Here is a 22,335-nt window from a genome sequence, read left to right as displayed (position 1 = left end):
ACACCCTCAAATCCAGAAAGGGGCAGTGGCCACTAGTTTTCTTGGGAATCAGGAAATACCTGGAGTAGAACCCATCCCCTGCTGGCTTGGCAGGACTGGTTCGACTGCTCAAGTTGGAGGAGAGTGGGGTGGAACTTGTTGGAAATGCAATTTGTAACCCTGCCTTATGATGGACAAGACCCAGAGGACTGACGTAATTGAAGTCCATCAGTCTGTGAATAATAGCAGGTGGTCCCCCACTGGGGGGGTCAATGCCACATGGCAGGGGAAGCTGGCGCTCAGCCAATGCCTGCTACGGCAATTCTCATAGCCGCCTCAAACACATTGTATGCAGAGCGCAAACCTTGTGTTTATCACATTCCAGGCCTTGCTGCACATCCTTCTGAAATTCCTCCTGAAATTGTTGCGGGAGGCATTCCCCCAACTCTTGGGCTTGTTTCCAGAGATTCTTGGAGTACTGACCCATATAGAGTTGATAGCAAGTGATCCTGGCCGCTAACATAGAGCCTTGAAACACCCGGCGTCCGAGAGCATTCAGAGCTCTATGCTTGCGGCTCGGGGGGGCCAAGGCATGCGTGCGAAGCCTCTTTGTCTTTTTTAGGGCCAATTCCTCCACCACCAAAATTGGTGAGGGAGCTGTTGACATCCAAAACCGGTGATAGGCTCGACCAGAGAGAATGCGTCCATCTCGCGATTCACAGGAGGAACGGAGATGGGGCGTTCCCAGAGTTGGGCTACGAGCTCCTTAAAGATGTCATGAACTGGGACAGCCACCAACTCCTTAGGCGCATCCAGAAATTGCAGGACTCTAACATCTTGTGCTGAGAATCCTGCTCTGTTAAAAGCTGGAAAGGTACTGACTCTGCCATAGCCTTAATGAACCCCGCGAAGGAAAGATCCTCCGGGGGGGGGGGGGGGGGGGGGGGGGTGCCTTTCACCTCTTCTCAGGTGGAGAGGACTCCGAAGGCAAATCCTCCGATTCCTCAAAACAATCCTCCGATTCATCAAGCCCAGCATCCTGTTTCCAGCAGTGGCCAATCCAATCTATAAGTTCCTGGCAAGTACACAAAAACTAAGTCTATCCCATGGTACTAATGCTAGTAATAGCAGTGGCTATTACCTAAGTCAACTTGATTAATAGCAGTTAATGGACTTCTCCTCCAAGAACTTGTCCAAACCTTTTTTAAACTACACTAACCACATCCCCTAGCAACAAATTCCAGAGTTTAACTGTGCATTGAGTGAAAAAGAACTTTCTCCAATTAGTTTTAAATGTGCTACATGCTAACTTCATGGAGTGCCCCCTAGTCCTTCTATAATCCGAAAGAGTAAATAACCAATTCACATTTACCCGTTCTAGATCTCTCATGATTTTAAACTCCTCTATCATATCCCCTCTCAGCCGTATCTTCTCCAAGCTGAACAGTCCTAACCTCTTAAGTCTTTCCTCATAGGGGAGCTGTTCCATCCCAACTATATCTTTTTTGAGATGCGGCGACCAGAATTGTACACAGTATTCAAGGTACAGTCTCACCATGGAGAGATACAGAGACATAATGACATTTTCTGTTTTATTCACCATTCCCTTCCTAATAATTCCTAACATTTTGTTTGCTTTTTTGACTGCTGCAGCACACTGAGCTGACAATTTCAATGTATTATCCACTATGATGCCTAGATCTCTTTCCTAGGTGGTAGCTCCTAATATGGAACCTAACATCGTGTAACTATAGCATCAGTTATTTTTCCCTATATGCATCACCTTGCACTTATCCACATTTATTTTATTTTATTTTAAGTTTTTCTATACCGGCATTCGCAATGAGTATCGCATCATGTCGGTTTACAATTAACAAGTGAAGAGGTAACAAGAGGTCATAAATAACAATAAATAACAAATTAAAAAGGTAGTAGTAATAGTAACAATATACAAGTGAAAGTTAAGGGTTGCAGTTACAATAAAACAAGGTAGTAATATAACTTGGAACAGAGAAAAGCAGCTGGGGTTTTTAACTAGATACATATGATACATATATGCATATCAATGCATTTGAGGTAATAACGAATTGCCCTAATGCTGTGGAGTTAATTGCTATGTTAAGGTAAAGTCAGAGTGATTAGTCAAAGACTGATTAAGGTTCAGTTTAGGTCAGGAAATGCTTTCATAAAAAGCCATGTTTTGAGTCTTCCATTTAAATTTTGTCTTCCATTTGGATGCCCAATTTTCTAGTCTCGCAAGGTCCTCCTGCAATTTATCACAATCCGCTTGTGATTTAACTACTCTGAATAATTTTGTATCATCTGCAAATTTGATTACCTCACTCGTCGCATTCCTTTCCAGATCACTTATAAATATATTGAAAAGTAAGGGTCCTAGTATAGATCCCTGAGGCACTCCACTTCCCACCCCCCTCCACTGAGAAACTTGTCCATTTAATCCTACTCTCTGTTTCCCTGCCTCAGCTTCCCAGGGATCATAGATGGCCTCCTCTTTGCTTTGAACGTCCAGAGACGCGGAGGAACAGCGCCCACCTGCGGCTTAAGCATCGAGCCAGGGGGCCGTGTGGGCCCCAGTGGAATCGAAGGTGGAACCGAGGGCACCAGAAGGATTTGGAGCAGTATGGGTGTTGATGGATCCACTGCCTTTGGGCACACCAGGGGCATAGATGGTACCGAAGGTATCGGTCCCGAGGGCCCTGGGAGAGCCAGAGGTTGTCGGGCGTTGTGTGCAAGTGAGGCGCTGTCGACCCTGATAGCCCTTCCTCGTCCAAGGAATCGTTGACCGGAATGGGAACCAGTGGCAGCAACAGCAATGTTCCCCTTGACCGTGAAGGGCTCGGGGCATCGGAGCTGGCTGCATCGGCAATATACCTAATAGCATATCCAGCCACTCCAGGAGAGGTGCAAGCACCATCGGAGTCGGCTCTTGTGGTGGTGGCGGTCCCATTGGAACTGGAGGCTCTATGCCCTGCAGGGTCTGGCCAACCTCCAACCACACACGCCTCTCTAACTCCTTCTCAAAAGCTGCCAAGGATAGAATGGCCTGAGGAGGAGGGGGCAGTGGAATCGGAGCGAGCTCCGAGTCATGGGGTGACACTGAACCCTCCACCGAGAGTCCTCAGAAGGACTGGTGGGAATCGCTTCCTCTGCAAGAGACCGCTTTGGGGAGGAATCGATTCGGCAGATGCTTTCCAGTGGTCTGACTTCAAAGAAGATGCTTCCTCAACTTCTCTTGGTGCTCACCTCAGTCTTTAACCGGAACAGATGGTGTCTGAGAAGAGCTTGACCTAGTCTGGGAAGACACCGAATGCACTCGATCCCCCACTCCTACCTTGGGATCGAGGAACGGCAGTGAAGGCGACACAGAGGGGGTTCATACTGGGACTTCCTTCCCCTATGGAGTAGAAGTCCTGGATGTTGATGATGGATCTGATTTCTTGTAACTGAACAGTTTTTCCATCTTATCTAATCATACCCGACGACCCTTGGGGGTCATCTGGGCACAAAGATCGCAACCATGGACATCATGCGATGTCCCCAGGCAAAGATCACAGACCTCGTGGGGATTTGTGATGGACATAGTCCGGGGGCACTGGGGACATTGGCGAAAGCCGGCCGATGCCATGACAAAATGAACGCAGTGCGCGATCGATGGCCAGTGGCCACTAGGAGGTGACACCGTTGGTGATCGACCGCGAGTACCAGAAAAAACTTACCTAAAGCTGAGGAGGGAAAAACCGTGAAAACGCAGAGGGACCCAATGCAACGCTGGAAGATGAAAAACTTGAAATTTCAAGAAACAAGCGCGAGCTTCGCGGAAAGAGAGAGAGTGAAGTGTGCCTGTCAAAGTTTCTAAAAACTTTCCAAAACAAATGTTTCCATGCTGAGCTCCATCTGATGATGTCACCTGTGTGTGAGAACTACCATCCTGCTTGACTTGGAGAATCTTGATTTCTACTCACCCTGATTGTAGTGGATTAGGGGAGGTGGGAGGAACACAAACTTTCTTCTTTCTCTTTCATATACACATACACTCAAAAACTCTTCTACCCTCTCTTCTCATTCCCTTCTTTCACTTCCTCCCTCCCCATCCCTCTCACCTTTCAGCCATTCACCCTCTCCCTTCCACTACCCTCTCCCTTCCACTCACCTACCTTCTTCTCTCCTCTCAGTCAGCCACTCACCTTCCCACTTAATTCCCTTCTCTTGCATCTCAGTCATTCACCCCTCACACCCACTCACCCTCTTCCCTTTTGTCTGTCATTCACCCCTCACTCCCCCCACTGTCACTCACCCTACCATTCAACTCTCTCCCCTTCCTTATTCTTAACCTTTCCCTCTCAGTCACTCATTCCTCTTTCCCACTCACTTCTTTCCCTCTCACTCTTCCTTCCTCCACTTACTCCTTTCCCTCCCCCACTCACTCACTTCTTTCCCTCTCAGTCATGCTCCCTTCCCACAATCCTTTCCCTCTCACTCTCCCTCACCCACTCCCTCCTTTCCCTCTCATCTCAGTCACTCACCCTTTCCTTCCCTCCCCTCTTAGTAACTCACCATACTCAGCCCCTTCCTGTCCCTTTACAGCCCCATCATGTAACTCACCCATCCTTCCCCAGATTGTCATTGCCTTCTTCCTGTCAGCTAGGTGCTGGAAGCCCACTGGCAGGTCAACTTCAGGTCCATTGCTGTACAGGGCCTCTTCTTTCTAGTGGGGGTGGAACCTTGTCATCACATCACTCTGTGGTGCCGTGGGGCCTCTTCTTGCTAGCAAGGGATGGAAATTGCTGATAGGGATGGGAACTCTGCCAGCTCGTTGCTCCAGGCGCATGGTGCAGGTCCTCTTCTTGCTGGCAGGGGGTGGGAACCCCACCAGTATGTCTTTGAATAGCCCCAAAGCTCTGACCTGTCCTGCATACATATCTGACATCAATTAAGGTCTGATGTTGCATCATGAAAGGAGATGCTCAGGCAAGCAATTAGGAGCATTTGTGGGCCACATGTAATGTAAATTTAAAGGAGATAGGCAGGTCGGCAGAAGGATGGGGATGGGTCAGATTTGGCCCGCGGGCTGTAGTTTGCCCATCCCTGCTCTATCCTAAGAAGTTCAAAGGACTCTAAAACTGTATGCACATGTGTAAATCCTTGGGGTAAAACTGAATATCCCCCAAGATGGCCCAAATAGCTATTCTGCAATATAAGAAAAATTGTTGCTAGCCAAATACCTCTAGATATCCAGCTGCTTACAGAGCTCAGAAATTCAGCAGAATACAGGCCCTTCTGAACAAATGCAGACTCTCATCAATTTAAAAATACTCTTCCTATACGTCAGAACAGTAATTTTCCAACAATAGGAAAAAGGGGGTGTAGCAGATAAAGGGGGTGTAGCTCCAAGGCATGGTCCATTCAATTTTTATGTCTTCATGTAAGTAGATATCAGAATCAATCTTGTAACTTGAGCAAACCATCTATTAAAATAACTTCTTGTATATTCACAGCAACATATACACCATTCCTAAACCTAAATATGCAACAATACCAGAATAGAAATGTCTCAGAATGAGAAAGGGATGCACTTCTGAGTCACTCAGCAAGAAGAGAAAATACTTTAAAAATTAAGCTGAGTAGACTTTTCAGCTACCTCAATAATGGGAAAGAAATTTGACTCAAAAGAAACAGATAAAAGTCACCCCCCAAAAAAGAGAACAAAAGTAGTGTCTGAAAAAATATTTTTAAAAAACGACCCAGAATACCATTCATCGCAGCTAACGACTTGTTCATTATGAGTGATGATGGATAAAGACTTCTCACGCTGAGATGAAATCAAGATTTATATGCATTGTTTCCTCTCCCAACTTGTGGGAAGATCATCATCATTTAATTCTATCTCTGCGGCCAGTGATGGGCATCCAGAGAGCTGGTTATCAAACGGCGCAGTCAGCTGGCAAAATCCAAAACGTGCAGTTGGCACATCTGGACTGAGCTGCCACAGCCCTGGGTGAACAATGACTTCTGGCAAGCGGCCAAATTGCTTGCAGACGCTAGCAGGTCTCATCTACAACCGCCCTTCTACCACTATCTAGCTTGTTCTCTCTCTCTCTTTTTTTTTTTTTTATGAGAATCTGATTTTCATTGCTTCATTCAATTGCTCTCCTCTGCCATTTTTTACAGCTCTTATCGTTCCCTTGGAATATGGCCTTGAGACAGCTCATCCGTGTCCTTCACTGCGTTATCTCTTCTAACTTTTATTAAAACTTCAGCTTTCATCTGCAGATAGCTAATTAAATCCATGACAGTTTAGATGCAGGTTTAAAAAAAAAATTGCATCAAACTATTTAGCAGACAGGAGCTTTTATTTTCTTTTAATAGAGTTAAAGACCAGAGCTTTGCTTTTAGAATGTTCATTTGCATCTAAAGACTGGGTACTTAACAACTAAACAGATTTACAGAGCTCTAACAATTTACATGGCTGTTTCTTAGAATTTCATCGATATCTGAGAGATTTTATATCAGATCTACAAATATTGCTTTTGCAGTGTTCTGGTTAAGAATGGCATTCTATGGTTAAAAAAAAATCAGATCAATGGGCATTATGTTAAAAAAACATCTCTGAGCCAGAATCGCATCAAGTGCTGTTTTCTTTATTTCAACACTGCTTTGCTTTCTCCATGAACCTGCTACTACGGTATATTGCTTTAATGCATGCCAGTGTATGGGATGTAAAGCTTATATGCAGGCAAGGAATTTTTGACCCGCTCAATTTTCCACTCAGATTGCTGCAGTATAGTCTGTGATCTACAGTAAGTGTCCTCTCTGCAACATTATAAAGCAGACAAACTAGACAAGCAATTGGCTGACAATCCCAAGCACCCATTTTCAAAGCCTCACACAATAAAACAATAGACCATTCCACTGAGAACTGCTGAGAGATAGAGGAGAAAAATAAACTTAGAAAGACAGCTCGGCTGCTTCATGATATATTAAAGCAAAAAGCATCATCGGCCTTCCACTTGCAGCAAAATTTAAATCTGCAGTGAGTAGGAGACTGCGGAAAGGAAATAAATTCATTTTGGACAAAGAACATTAAAAATGGAACACCTTAATGAATTAACTGGTTTCCAAGAAAAGGCCAGGTAGCTAGCCACATCATATTTTGCTCCCTCTGAACGTCTCATGTATGAGCTGTCAGAGTTCAAGAAACCAACTGGGTGTTACTTTACAAAGTATCCAAATGATAATTTATTCTTCAACAAATCATGCAGGAGGAGTTTGGGGAGCAGAGGGAGGGAAAATAGGAAGGTGATAGATGATACCAAGGTTAGGTTTTCTTGAAACTTGGTGCTCCATTATCCATGTAGCTGTTTTGGTTTTTTTTTTTTTTTTTTTTTTAAATAATGGTCCAGAGAGGGTAAATTCATTAATAATTTCCCCTCTTTTGCTTCCTACTCACTGTATATTTAAATTCTGCTGTGAGCAAGGAACATTGCTCTTTAAAGCAAATTAACAGTGAAAGCAAGACAAGAGAAGGCAGACTTTTCAAAAGAAGCTAGCTTTGCAGTCAGCGATCAAATTGTAGACCTTTGTCAAGTCCCCTGCAGGGTGTGCTCAAGGGTTCTTGAATAACCGATAAGCAATTCAAATACAAGGCTAGCTGTTTATTTTAGGTTATCTGGGTAATATAAATAAGGAGTTTAGATTTTGGAAATAGCAAGTCAATAGTTCCAGCCTTGAATCAAGGCTCAATGAAGTTCACAGGTGGGCAAGGCCCAGTCCAAATGCAGGACAAGTAGGGTCACATGTTACTAGCTGAAAAAGATGGAGAATGCAAGTTCATAGATATCTTTTGCTGTACCTTTATAGACAAAACAGGGAATCTGCAGGTGTTCATATCTGCCCTCCAAGATCCCTGCCATAAAGTCTATATTCCACCTCTAGATGCAGATTGGGATTGCTTTGGTATTGGCTTCTGGTTTGGGGGGTTGGACAGGAAGTTGCTTTACTTTTTGACTATTATTGCTATTTGTTTAGAAGTTTGGATAGCCTTATGTCTTGGCTGCCAATGTATGATCAATCTTTGCCCCAAAATCAGCCACCAGCCTCATGGTCCCTGCTGATGTCTATGCTCCACCATTTCTACAGTACTTACCAGATGCTTCTTATACCAATCCTTCTCACCAACTGAGGAGGAGTGTGATTTCTGCACATTGGCATGCACTAGCCTTCTGCTGGGCCTCCTCCACAGATGGTAGGTCCTACAGATGGAAGCAGTTACATCCACTTATAAAACAATAATGGGCCTCAACTAACATATGGTGGAACCTCAGATCACTTTTACTGGCCCTTATGACAGGTAAGAGACTCATTAACACTTCTTGCTGCCTGGGCCAACCTCATGCTGCCTGGGCCAACCTCATGCTGTCAGGGCCTTGTCTGGAGCTTCTGACTTTCTTGTCAAAATAATTATGACACAGAAAGGAAATGTAAGAATGCTTTTTGATAACAGACCAGCTTGTGGCAGATGCTGAACAAGAATGTACACAGTTGCTCTGAATAAGGCTCTGATCATGAGTCAAACATATGAAAATTACCGCAAACTAATTGGAGCCAAAATTTAAATAAGTGTAGTAAACCGTTATAGATAGTAATGATAAGATGGGGTTGCTGTATTGGTAAAAACAGTAGGAGTGGCATAGGGAGGAAGAGAAGGGAGGGGCATATACAAATTACTGCAGAGCTATCAAACTGAGATCTGTTGACCTTGTACCTTTGTACAGACTTCTGCATTGCTTTGTGAGAGTATCGCTCTTATGCTTTTCCACTCAATCTGAGTGGAAAAGCATAAGAGCTTCTGCTTTCTAACTTCCAGTGTTCAGTATTTATTCTTGCAGTGGGTTCAGCACCAATTATAGTTGTACATGGATAGGCTTTTCCTGGTAAGAGATTATATAAATAACAAATGAAAGAAAAAAAAAGCACAGGACCACAGTTCAGTGGTCCTGTGCTGGACAGCCTTCAAATTGCTGGGAATACTTCCTTCCTCCCAGCAACTCTTTTTCATTGGTCCTCCATTCAAACCATTTGCCGGGGGTGTGGTTTTGGATGCTATCCTTGGAAGCCATCCCCCCTCTGGGGCTTTGATCTAATCCTGTATTTTCAAGTTAGTCCATCTGTCTTCTGGCTGGAGTTGTCCCTGGATCAAATCCCACAGTAACGAGTCCTCACAACTTTGGATCCTTCATTACTGCCAGAATAGATTATTAATCTGAAAAGCCCTTCTACCCTCCACAGATAAGTTGGCACCAACAGTGAATGCAAACTAATTATAGTACTTACATTTGGAGTCAAAATTACAATCTTGAGATACCTCATCCTACTAATTTGTGTCGACACAAGCTAAAAATATTAAAAAAAAAAAAAAAAAGAAGACAGCTATACCAAAATCTCTGTACAGTAGTGTTATAATTGTCCCACCTGACCCTCTTTGTGATCCTTTTCTTCGTTTTAGAGCTTTCTGCAATATTTCATTCATGGTGACCTTCATACTATCCACCTGAATAAGAGAGAATCCATGCGCTGCATTTCTGCAAGGGGAACAAAATTGCATTCAATAATTTTAAAAATAAAGAAACTGATTTACGAATTGCAAGTATAATTATTGATGGAATCACAACAAACATGGGAACAGGTTTTAGGTTAGTATACTGCGCTGCACACCTATCCCTGCAAGAAATCTATGGAGAATTCATGATTGCCAACATTTAGTGGGGACTTAAGAATTATCTTGCGTGGGGGCCATGGGTGTGTGTATGGCCAAGTAAAAGTACAATCTTAGTTCCTTCATACTTATCAGGTGTTGTGGGCTATTTACAGTTGCATGGCAAGGATGTGTAAACTACAGTCCCACTAGAAATTATTCATACATAAAGGAAGCAGTAACACTCCACTGATTCAAAGAAGTCTGGACCTATTCTACAGAAAACACAATAGCTCTAGGAATGCAGAACACTTACTCCAGGGGTTTATAGAAGGTTCACAAACAGGTCTGATTTTCACAATATCCAATATGAATATGCATTAACTATATTTGCATACATATGATCTAAGAATAAGGTGAATTTGCATATCTTGCCTACCCTGAAAATCAGGCTTGTTTGTGGCCCTCATAGAGTACAGTTGAAAATTAAGTGGTGCTGGCACTGTAATTACAACTAACATCAAATTCCTTGGTTCTCTTGGAGGGCTCTCATACACATGGAAAAACAGGCTGAGAGACTCATTATTGCTGACCTATTTTACAGATAAGTTTTCAAGCTGTACAATGTTACCAGCATGTCTAACTGAAAACCGTCTAAGTGGAGGGTCCATATTACTTTCAGTACTCAGCAAAATACACACTCAATATTTAATTTTCTGCCATTTATAATCATTACTATGGCTTGTACAACTTATATAATGTAGGCAGTTCTCTGGCATTCATGCATTCTACTGTACTCAGTTGGACATACCATTCTGTTCAATTTCATAATGTCTAGTACTGCACATGTATAAGCTTAAATACATTTTTCTACAGTATTCTTTCAATGTTGGCTCATAGAGTACTCCAGTGGTTAGAATGCAAACTGTGAAATCTGGGAGGTCCGGGTTCCAATCCTGCTTCTGCGACTTGATATAAGTCATTTAAACTCCCTAATTCATAAATACATAGAATATGATGGCAAATAGGGTCCTTAAGGGCCATTTAATCTGCCCAGTTTCATCCTTGGTGCAGTGCCATAGACCTCAGTTGAATTTTGTTTCTTGCCTCATATTTTCACAACCAGGAATTCTATGTGCTTATTCCATGCTTTCTGGAATTCTGCCGTTGTTTCTGTGTCCACCATCTCTCCTGGAAGGCCATTCCATGCACCCACCCATCTTTTCTGTGAAGAAATATTTCATGATGTTGCTCCTGAGTCTACCCTCTTGGAGCCTCATACCGCTCCAAGAGATCTTGTCCTAGAGCATGCTTTCCTGGAAAAAGGTTTGCTTGTGCATTAACAGCTTAGAGGTATTTTAACATCTCCATCATATCCTTCCTGTCTCTCCTATCCTCTATACATAAATACAGGTCCTTAAGTTTTATTTAATCTGGCGAGACCTTGTTTATATTCATTTGGAGGTACTGCCTCTAAGAATGGACATAATATTCCAGAAGAGGCCTCACCAATGCCCTGTACAGAAACCAGCACCCTTTGTTTCCCTTACTGGTTATACCTTTCCCTGTGCACCCTTATTCCTCTGGCCCCATCTTATCACACTCAGGCGGATACAGTACAGTGCGCTCCGACGGACTGTTTTTCTGTGCACCCTCCAACTTAATATCATGGCGATATTAAGTTGGAGGTCCCGAAGGGTAAAAAAAAAAAAATTTGAAGTCGGCCGGCGGGTCGAAAACCGGACGCTCAATTTTGCCGGCGTCCGGTTTCCGAGCCCGTAGCTGTCAGTGGACTCGAGAACCGACGCTGGCAAAATTGAGCGTCGGCTGTCAAACCCGCTGACAGCTGCCGCTCCGGGCCAAAAGGAGGCGCTAGGGATGCGCTAGTGTCCCTAGCGCCTCCTTTTGCCCGCTTCTACTGCCGGACCTAATTTAAATACTGCATTGCACGCACAAGCGAGCGGGTGTTCGCCCGCGGACTTTACTGAATCGGCCTGACTGTTTGGCTGCCTTGAGATCAAACAAGATCACCCTAAACTGTAATTGAAAGCACTTGTAGAGAATAGCACTATAAATACATAATTTACTTGTAGATTGCTAAATAAACAATATTATAAACACCAAAACATTAAGTAAAAAAAAAAAAAAAAAGATATCTATTTATTTTTGAATGTCACAAACTTTCATGGCATGTCTGAAGTTCACTATGCAAAACATGAAGGAATCACATATATTTCAAACATGTTTTTAAACATCTTTAATTAATGAAAGGTTTAAAAATTCATAATTGTGCATAATTACAGTACAATGAAAATTCACAAAATATTAAAAAATTAACATCAATTCTACAATAAATCATATAACAATACGTATTACAAACAAACAAAGCAGGATCCTCTCTGTTTCACCTAATATAGGCTTCCTGATCGAGTTGGAAATTCTGAGACATTAGGAAGAATTGAAAAACCCAGTAAGGGGATTCACTATTGTAGTGATTGTGTATAGGATAGTGGTGAGAATAAAACATGACTGCGGTGTTCCTTTTACAGATTAAAAATTTTGGGACATCTTTTTGAAAGTTACATGGAAGAGTACGTCATGTGTGTTGAGTCTATAATTGAGGAGAACCCGATAGATGTAAAGTGTGCAAGTTTTGTCAAATGTGAGATTTTTTTTTTTTTTTTTTTTACAATCTCAGTTTATGAGGGAAGTTTCCCCAATAGATCATTACTTGACATTGGGACATTTTTACATAACATCACTCCGCAGCAATGGTCGTCACACATCCCCTCAGGAAGCCTACATTAGGTGAAACAGAGAGGATCCTGCTTTGTCTGTTTATAATACGTCTTGTTATATGATATGTTGTAGAATTGATGTTAATTTTTGAATATTTTGTGAATTTTCTTTGTACAGTAATTATGCACAATTATAAGATATTTTTAAACATTTTGTTAATTAATTAATTAAAGATGTTTAAAAACATGTCTGAAATATATGTGATTCCTTCATGTGTTGCATAGTTGACTTTTTGGAATCTTTTTGATCTACCTTTAGTATCTGTGTACCTTGATGTCTGAAATTCAGTCACATTTGATAAGTAGGTAACACCTTCAAAATGAGGAAAACAACTAAACCTTGTGTGGGATTCACTATCACAAAAGAGGCATCTGAGATTTTCCAGCATATAGGCTCACACTCTGATCTTGCTGGAATTTCAGTCCATTTTAACTTGCACAGCTCCTTCTTAGCAAACAGCTGCCTGAGACCTGTCAAGCTGATTTTACAGAACACTCTGTCACTAAATCAGTTGCTGAACCACAGCCATTCTTTACCTCAGAAGCTGGATCCCAGCCCAGAATCAGCTTTAAAAGTTTATTTTACTGATCAAAGCACAATCACAAAAAAAAAAGGGGTTCCTTTTTTTTTTTAACTATGTTTAGTGAGCTATTCGGTAAGTGCTACCTTGGCAAGAGCACTGAAACATAAAGTGCACCCTCAACTTCTAAACTTTTGGATGTTTGCTCTGGAACACTTCCAACAAGGCTCTGAACAGTCTGTCCACATAAACACACATGCATATCAAATCTAGGAATAAACAGCCACACTTGGAGAATAGGTATATCCTCTATTTCAGTATGAAAAATAAGTACAGCTTTTCTTAGTCATCGGGTTCCACTCGCCTGTCTCCTCAGCACTTCGCTTATGTGAATTCTAAGAGAAGCATCTTTTCAAGGAATTATATATGGTTTGGCTTTACTGCATTCCTTACAAATGATTCAATCACAGACTTGTGACTCCACTATGCCAGAGTGGAAGTCATTCATAACCCCTAAAATAATACCATGTATGTAACTACTTGAAATAATATCTTCCTTATCTATAGCCATTCATCCTCACATATTTTAACTCCAGGGGTGGAAAATTTCTGGGCACCTAAAAATTGGTGCCTAAACCAGACCTTACAGCAGCTGCTGCAGCCTGGGATTGCTCCACGCTCATATAGAAGTTAGGCTGCACGGGGAAAGTAGAGAGACAAAAAAAAAATGACAAAATTAAGAAAAGCAAGAAAGGAAAAATGAAATAAAAAATAGAGAAAGAAATCAAAGTTAAAACTTAAGACAAAAAAAGGATGATTAAAAAAAATATATATATATTTTCTTTCTTTGCCCTGGCACCTAAGAGTTTTGGCTGGTGCCCACGTTTCCTAAATATTTTTCCACTCTTGCTTAACACTATATACATATCTATATCTGTGTGTTTGTGTGTGTGTATCCTCTTGACCAAATAACATACAACCTTAAATTTGGAACACCCGATTGCTTGGAAAACCATGCGACTAAAACCAAAATAAACTACTATGCTCCAAAAAGTGTTCCCAGAGCTGACAATATTCAACATGGTTATATCATTATATTTCATTTTCCTAATGCTTTCAGACCATATTCATAAAAAAAAAATAAACACTTCTGTTTTATAATGAAACCCCCCCCCCCCCCCCCCAAAACAGTAGCTCTAATAAAGGCAAAGAGACTTCAGGAAGTAAGAGTCATCTGTCAGTCACTATGCTTGCTTTTCAGGTCAATATTTATCAAGCTTTTACAATTAGAAGCCTCACTGTTGGTATATACCTTATATATGCTCCCTCTGCCTATAAATATACATTTATATGTGCAAGCAACCATTTATTCTATTTTACTTCTGGCGATGCCCCACTGGCAGACCTGCTGACATGGAAAGCAGGCTCTATTAGTTCTAGGTGGAACCTCTTATTTTCTGTCCATGTTGCTGGCATTGTTTTTAACTCATGTGTGTTTTCCTCTCACATACTGGGTGAAGGGATATGGCACTCTTTCCTGAAATTTTCACAAACTAAAACTGGCTTTAAAAAAACCCAAAAAACAAAAGAAAGAAAATAAACCAAGTCCGAGGCAAATCCCTAGCCTGCATTTGTCTGTCTTTTCACCAAAACATACCTGGGCGACAAGGTTAAAGCCAGCAGAGGAAATCCCGGGCACTTCTCATCCGCAGGCATTACTGATAAATCGTGTGGCAGAGAAATAAAGGATTACATTCTGTATTTTTCCATTACACTTTTCTTTTGTTACCGAATACATAAATCCAGTATGGCACGATGCAATATGTATCATCGTGCTACACCTGCGGACGTTTCATAGCTGCTGCCATGTCTGTGCAGTCAGGAATGATAAGTGAACCACCCATGAATGTTAATGATAGTGATCATTTCGAGGTAACTTGGCTTTCCATCTTCCTTTACAGCCTCCCTGTTGAAGCCAGGGTGGTAAGGTTCATGAGAGGAAAATGAAACCAACAGTAAAGTGAAAAGTCTCCAAGCTTGGCATGTGTGTTTGAATAGCACTGAACGCCCCTCTTGAGCTCAACTGAGTTTTAATCATTTAGCACACACAAAAGACTCCTATTCTCAATGGTGTACCATCCAAATGCAAATATTTTATTGATTAGAAACTGAACCCACTTAAGATCATTATTTTCCTATAGAAATTAAAGCTCGACAAACAAGCTGCGAATGAAACTTTTTTTTTTTTTTTTTGATTCCCGAAATTAATGGATGACCTGCATGGATGGAACAAACTCTGGTGTAAGGCAAGGGGCAGGACAGACTGTAAGAAAACTCAGTGGTGCCATATGTTCCACAAGGAGAAGAGCCAGATTATTCCATCTATTAGACACCCAGAAATAAAAACAACAGCATGCAGACTACTGAGAAAGAAGGCGGAATGAAGCTTAAAAAAAGAAGAAAGGATTTTGTAATGGACCTTACATGTTAGTTTCAAGACAAACCATAGGTAATCAGCTTTGCATCTACCAGAAGGGGCTTTCCCTGAGAAAATAGGATCTCCTCAGAGTTTCAACTTGAGCAAGTTGCAGTGCCAAAGGACTCTCCCTGCATTCAATGGAACACCATTGATTATTCAGCAATGTAACGTGGTGCCTGGGTGGTTGCTTGGTTACTCAAGTCCCACATAAAAAAGTATGTAAAGTGTGCTCAGTTTCTGCAACAAAAGGCATTTCTGCATAACCCAGTAAAGAGACAGTTACTGACCAGTTAGCACAGACAATTTAGAGCCCTCAAACAAAAGAGCCTCACCTTTAACACGGTCCTCATCTTGTATAAAAGTTCTTTCAGTGCCTGTGCTTGACAGCTGAATGTGGCACCAAATGCTAGGGGACTGGACAGTAACCAAGGCCGTAACTTTGACGATGCTGCTGCTGCCTGCAAGTTTCATGTTTGTGTTAATTCAATTATTTTTCTGTATCCGACTGACAGGCAAAATAGGATTTCATAGGACACATATTTCCTTTTCTTACATTATTAAAAGTAATCAAATTCTTTTAAAAAAAAATCTATGAAATTAACAGGCACTACCCCTCCCCAACAAAGAAAACTAAATGCTCCAGAACATATTTGCTTGAAGTAATTGGAAAACAATTTCATTTTAAAAAATTATAAAGAAAGACATTTTCAAATAGAATTCATAACTTTGTAACAAAGTAGGAGCTTAGCAATGGAGCTTTATTGTTGAATATCTTCCTGATGGTACTCAGGTTGATTACTCAAGTTATTGTTTTCTTTTTTTGACTGTATGTTATTTATAATTATGAATATGATTCTGTAATCTGCATTGGACTGTTAAATGGAAACTGCAGAACATAAGACCTAACAAATACAATTAATTAATTAAAATGGATGATTCATTTATGACAGAGAGGACTAGTCAGTCACACAATATCAGATTCTTGTCATTAAAACACAAAACTTGCAATAGCATCAGTTGGGCTGTTAGATGATCACAGAATAAGAGGTGCACTGAGAGAGGATAAAGCCATAGCAAAAACACTAAATTCTTTGTTTCAGCCTTTACTATAGAGCAGGGGTGGGCAATTAATTTTCCCATGGGGCCGCATGAGAAATTGGGATGGTTTTAGAGGGCCGGACTAATATAATTAACTCAGTTCTCAATAGCCCTACTTATGAAAAGACAGCAGTTTACCACCAATGCATGTCCTCTGAGAAAACACAACAAATAAGACCGATACAAACGCTTACATGCTAGCAAAATATCTCATCTCGGTAACAGACACAGAACCGACCTAACATACTCCCAGGATCTGTAGTAATGCACATAAACTAATCCACACACAGTTACACCTGTATTATGGAATACACTCAAACAGGAGCAACCCTATCTATGAAAAGGCAACACTACAAATATTAAATCAGGTACTAAAAACCAATACACCTCTTATTAGGAAAACAGAACTAGCAAGCACTATAGATCCCCACACAGAAATAATTGTAAAACTATACTAATAAGCAGAATAAATGTTTCAAAAACAGCTATGAACAGAATAACATCCAACAATTAAAAACTCATAAAAACTATTAAACATTCTCCAAACACCAATAAAATATTTCAAAAAAGCAGACATCACACAATTAAAATGGCAGTCAAGAAAAATAAACTTAAAGCCACCTTTACTTACCCCCTCCAGCAGCTCTCCCACTCCCCTTCCCTGCAGGCCGTGGCACACACCAGAAGCAGCAGTAGAAGCTAAGTTCTATACTTATGGTCCTCTTCCTTAGTGCCCATGTCTCTCACACACACACCATACCAGTCATGCCCCCATGACCAGTTTCTGTCTCTCACACACCAATCATCTCCCAAACAGTCTTTGGCACACACACACCAGTCACCTTCCTGAACAGTTTCTCTCATGCCATACACACATACACACAGGCTTCCCACTCCCGTGTTCTACTTACATATATGGGCTTCTCACTCTCATAATCACTTTCTCTGTCTCTCTCTCTCACACACACACTCACTCACCAGTCTCTCACTCCCATGCTTGTTCTCTCCACATGCACAGGCTTCTCATTCCCATAATCACTTTCTTTCTCTCTCTCTCTCACACACACACACCAGTCACCTGATCTCACTCATGCATACACACACACAGGCTTCCCACTCCCAAGTTCTCTTTCAGATATACAGGCTTTTCCCTCCCATGCTGTGTCTCACACACACCCAGGTTTCTCACTCTCATGCTCACTCTCTTCACATCAGTGGTGTAGCCAGAATTGATTTTTTGGGTGGGCACAAGGTTAACATGGGTGGGCTGTAGGCATGCAGGTCTACTAGTTGTTTTTTTACTGATAAATAATGCCAAATTATGCAGCATAGCATTCACATCTACGCCTAAGTAAGAGGTTTACTTAATGATACAAACATAATTCACGGTGATTTGTGGTACTTTAGCCTTCTTATTATTACGATTTTATAGACGGCTCCTACCTGTCCATAAATTTTGAGAGAGCGGTTGTGTTGCTTATATTTAAATTGCTAACATCTCAAAATATAGATATATATTTTTACCTTTGTTGTCTGATCTTTGTATTTTTCTAATCAGTTGGTCCTGGTCTCTTTTTCCCATTTTTTCCCTTATAGCTCATTTCCTAATTCCTTTTCAGTGTCTTTCTTCTATTACTGTCTTCTTCCCTTCTACACACACACACACACACACTTTCTCTCACAGACTCCCTCTCACACACTCAAGCTCTCACTCTCATATGCTCTCCCACCCCCCCAAGCTCACATTCTCTGCAGACATACATACAAGTTCTCACTTTCTCACCCCTCCCCAGGCTTATATTCTTATGCACACACAGACGCACATCCAGGCACCCATTCTCACCCACACACATAAACCCAGACTCCCATTCTCACCCACAAACCCACAAACCCATGCTCCCAGTCTCACCCACACATATTCAAGCTCCCATTCTCATCCATACATATACACATTTAAGGTCCTATTCTCACCCACACATACACACATTCAAGCACCCATTCTTATCCACATATTCAAGCTTCCATTCTCACCCACCCACACAAACCCAGGCTCTCATTCTCACCCACACATACACACATTCAAGCTCCCATTCACCCACATATTCAAGCTTCCATTCTCACCCACATACACACCCAGGCTCCAGTTTTCACCCACACACACTCCCATTCTCATCCACACATACACATTCAAGCACGTGCACAGCTTCCGCTTCCTCCCCCCAAAGCAGGAAGGTCAGCTGGCCTCTCCTGCTGCCACCCGTTCTCCTGCTATCTTCGGGCCCGCCGAACTTCCTGTTTGGGGGTGGGGAGTGGAAGCGCCGCGCACAGCTTCCGCTTTCTCCCCCAAAACAGGAAGATCAGCTGCCTCTCCTGCTGCCACCGGCCTCCTGCTATCTTCGGGCGTCGGGCGGTATGGCCCGCCGAACTTCCTGTCGGGGGGGGGGAGCGGAAGCACAGCGCACAACGTCCGCTTCCTCCCTCCCCCCCAAGCAGGAAGATCGGCGGGCCATAGGGCCCGACGCCCGAAGATAGCAGGAGGCCGGTGGCAGCAGGAGAGGCAGCTGATCTTCCTGTTTTGGGGGAGAAAGCGGAAGCTGTGCGCGGCGCTTCCGCTCCCCACCCCCAAACAGGAAGTTCGGCGGGCCCGAAGATAGCAGGAGAACGGGTGGCAGCAGGAGAGGCCAGCTGATCTTCCTGCATTGGGGGGAGGAAGCGGAAGCTGCACGCGGCGCTTCCGCTCCCCCCACTCAACAGGAAGACCGGTTGGCTATACTGCCGCAGCAGCGCTTCCCCATGTGTGCCGTGATGGCGCGCGAGGCGTGGGTTCTCTTGTTCGCTGTCGCGGGGATGGGATCCCGCGACAGCCTTGCAGTTCCGGTGCCAGTTGGGTGGGCCTGGGTCTAAGTTGGGTGGGCATCTGCCCACCCAGGCCCACCCGTGGCTACGCCGTCTTCTAACACCGCTGCCGTTACCACTGGGCTTGAACGTGCTGACAACCCAGCGGCAACGGCAGCAGGAGAGACCGGGAGCGCGCGCCGCGGACCGGTGGTTGGGGACCCCTGAAAAAAGACCACGAAAGGCGGAACTGTGACATATGTAGGAAAGAAACTCGAGCGAAGGCACGCTGTCCGATTGGCCGGTGCTGGGCAAGCCTTGCCCAGCACCGGCCAATCAGGCAGCGTGCCTTCGCTTGAGTCACTCCCTCCCCCCCACCGGACGCTGTAAAAAAAAAAAAAAAACAGTTCATTCTCCGCTCCCTCGCTCCCCGATTGGCCGGCCAATCGGGGAGCGAGGGAGCGGAGAATGAACTGCTGCCTTCCCTCTGCAAGGGAAGGCAGCGTGCCTCATTCCCCGTCTGCTCTCAGCAGTGGGCGGGCCGGTCACAGACCGTAGGCGGGCCGGATTCAGCCCGCGGGCCGCCCCTTGCCCAGGTCTGCTATAGAGGGTTCTTGGTGACATACCTACACCACAACCATTGTTTGTAGGCGATGATTCAGAGGAACTGAAACAAATCCAAGTGAACCTTGAAGAGGTGCTGAGCAAACTGATATCCTAAATAATACAAAATAACCAGGACCTGATGGTATTCACCCCAGAGTTCTAAAGAAATTCAGCTATGAAATTGCAGACCTGCTACTGGTAATTAGTAACTTATCACACCAATCTACCTCTGAACCTGAAAACTAGAAGGTAGCTAATATTATGCCAATTTTCATAAAGGGCTCCAGTGGTGACTCTAGTAACTATAGCTTGACATCAGTGCTGGATAAAATTGTAGAAGCCATTGTTAGGAACAAAAGTACTAAACATAAGGATAAACATGGTTTAATGAGGAAAAGCCTTACTAATTTATAATTCTTTGAAAGTATGAAGAAGCATTTGGACAAAGTTGAGCCAATTGACATTGTATTTGGATTCTCAGAAGGCATTACATAAAGCTCCTTACAAGAAATTCCTTATGAAACTAAAAAATCATGGCATAGGAGGCACCACCCAAATCACACAAGTAAGAGACCTCGGAGTGATCCTTGACAACCATCTGAATCTAAAGAAAGCCATTAACATCATAACTAAAGACTGCTTTTACAAACTTCAAGTCCTAAAAAGGCTTAAAACCCTCCTCTACTCACACGATTTCAGGACAGTCCTCCAAACCATGCCCTTTGCCAAGATTGACTATTGTAACTCACTTCTCCTAGGGCTACCCCTCTCAACCACAAATCCTCTACAGATGCTCCAGAATGTGGCAGCCAGAGTCTTGACTAACACCAATCGTGGAGACCACATTATGCCCGTTCTCCGGAACCTACACTGGCTTCCAATAAACCATAGAATTTTATACAAATCCCTCACCGTAATCCACAAATCTATTCACAAACAACTCTAGCTTGACCTCCAGATCCCACTCAGACTCCACACCTCCTCCAGACCGATCAGAGAACGGTACAAAGGATCTCTACATGTTCCTTCCACCAAAGCATCATGCTACACAGCCACCAAAGAACAAGCATTCTCGATAGCAGGACCTACTCTTTGGAATTCTATCCCACCAGACCTCAGACTGGAACCCTGCTTACAAACATTTCGGAAAAAACTCAAAACGTGGCTATTCCGCCAAGCTTTCCTATAATCGGTCCGAATTTAGAAACCTTTCAATTTAACTTTCCTCGCTAGACATGTAGCTAATTTCTATTTACTCAATGGTTATTCTCTCCCTTCCGCTTCCTTGTCTCCTTTCCAGATTCCAAGTTTTGCTACACCTTGTTAAATGTAACTTTGCCCCCAGTTAAAGTCCTCTTGTTAATCAGTTGTTAATGTATGTTAACCGCTAGGTTCCTTGTAAACCGATCTGATATGATCCATGTCATGAAGGTCGGTATATAAAAGAATTAATTAAATAAATAAATAAATAAATAAATAAATAAATGAAGAAATAAATGAAGAAATGGATGAAATGGTCAGTTTTTCCAGTGGAAGGAGATACATGGTGGAGTGACTCAGGAATCTGTACTGGGACCGAATTAACTTAATCATTAATGATCTGGAAACGTGATCAATGAGTGAGGTGATCAGATATGCAGATGGCATAAAAATATTCAGAGCAGATGAAACACAAGCAGACTATGAGAAACTGCATAAGGACCTTGCCAGCTTAGAGACTTGGGCAGCTAAATAGCCCATAAAATGTAATGTGTAAAATTAAAAGTGATACACATAGGAAAAATAATTCTAGCTATAGGTAGACAATGCTGGCTTCTATATTAGGAATCAGCACCCAGGAAAAGGATATTATTATGGTCAATATGCTGAAATTCTTAGCTTAGTGTGTTGTGGCAATTAAAACAGAAAATGTTATGATTTCCTCCATGACATCATCACCTCTATGTAAAGGTGGTGCAGCACAGAGAAGAACCCAGTATTCCTATGACAAAGTTCTGAAAAACTACATCATTCAAATTGGGAATAAAAAATGTCAACATGTTTGGGATGAAAATCCTCTTCTATCCATTCACATGTCCCAGAACTATGGAGGAACAAAACATAACAAAGACAGGACAGGAGCCAACAGGCCAAAGGCAGACCTGTTCCTCTGAAATTTATACATGCATAAGAACGAGAGCAGACCAGAGAACCTACTATTACTCAAAATGGCACAACTTCACAGGACGGTCTTGGATTGGTGTAGCAGGATTCATGGAAATAAAATTAACAAGTAAAAATGTATCCTTCCATTTCACCCCGCTACAC

At 42.6% G+C, this 22,335-nt stretch overlaps 1 protein-coding gene across 3 annotated transcripts in view; it reads right to left on the bottom strand.

Moving 5' to 3' along the window:
- Positions 1 to 22,335, bottom strand: part of MAPKAP1 (MAPK associated protein 1) — a 441,680-nt gene that overhangs the window by 179,285 nt on the left and 240,060 nt on the right. For all 3 annotated transcript variants that reach the window (XM_029611492.1, XM_029611493.1, XM_029611495.1), the window contains one exon: positions 9,469 to 9,578. In XM_029611492.1, the coding sequence (XP_029467352.1) occupies positions 9,469 to 9,578 (110 nt within the window). The remainder of the gene's footprint in view (positions 1 to 9,468; positions 9,579 to 22,335) is intronic.

Source organism: Rhinatrema bivittatum, chromosome 8, assembly GCF_901001135.1.
Source record: "Rhinatrema bivittatum chromosome 8, aRhiBiv1.1, whole genome shotgun sequence".
NCBI classification, from domain to species: Eukaryota; Metazoa; Chordata; class Amphibia; order Gymnophiona; family Rhinatrematidae; genus Rhinatrema; species Rhinatrema bivittatum.
Note: the sequence above shows the minus strand (reverse complement) of the source record. Positions and strands in the feature narration are given on the sequence as shown.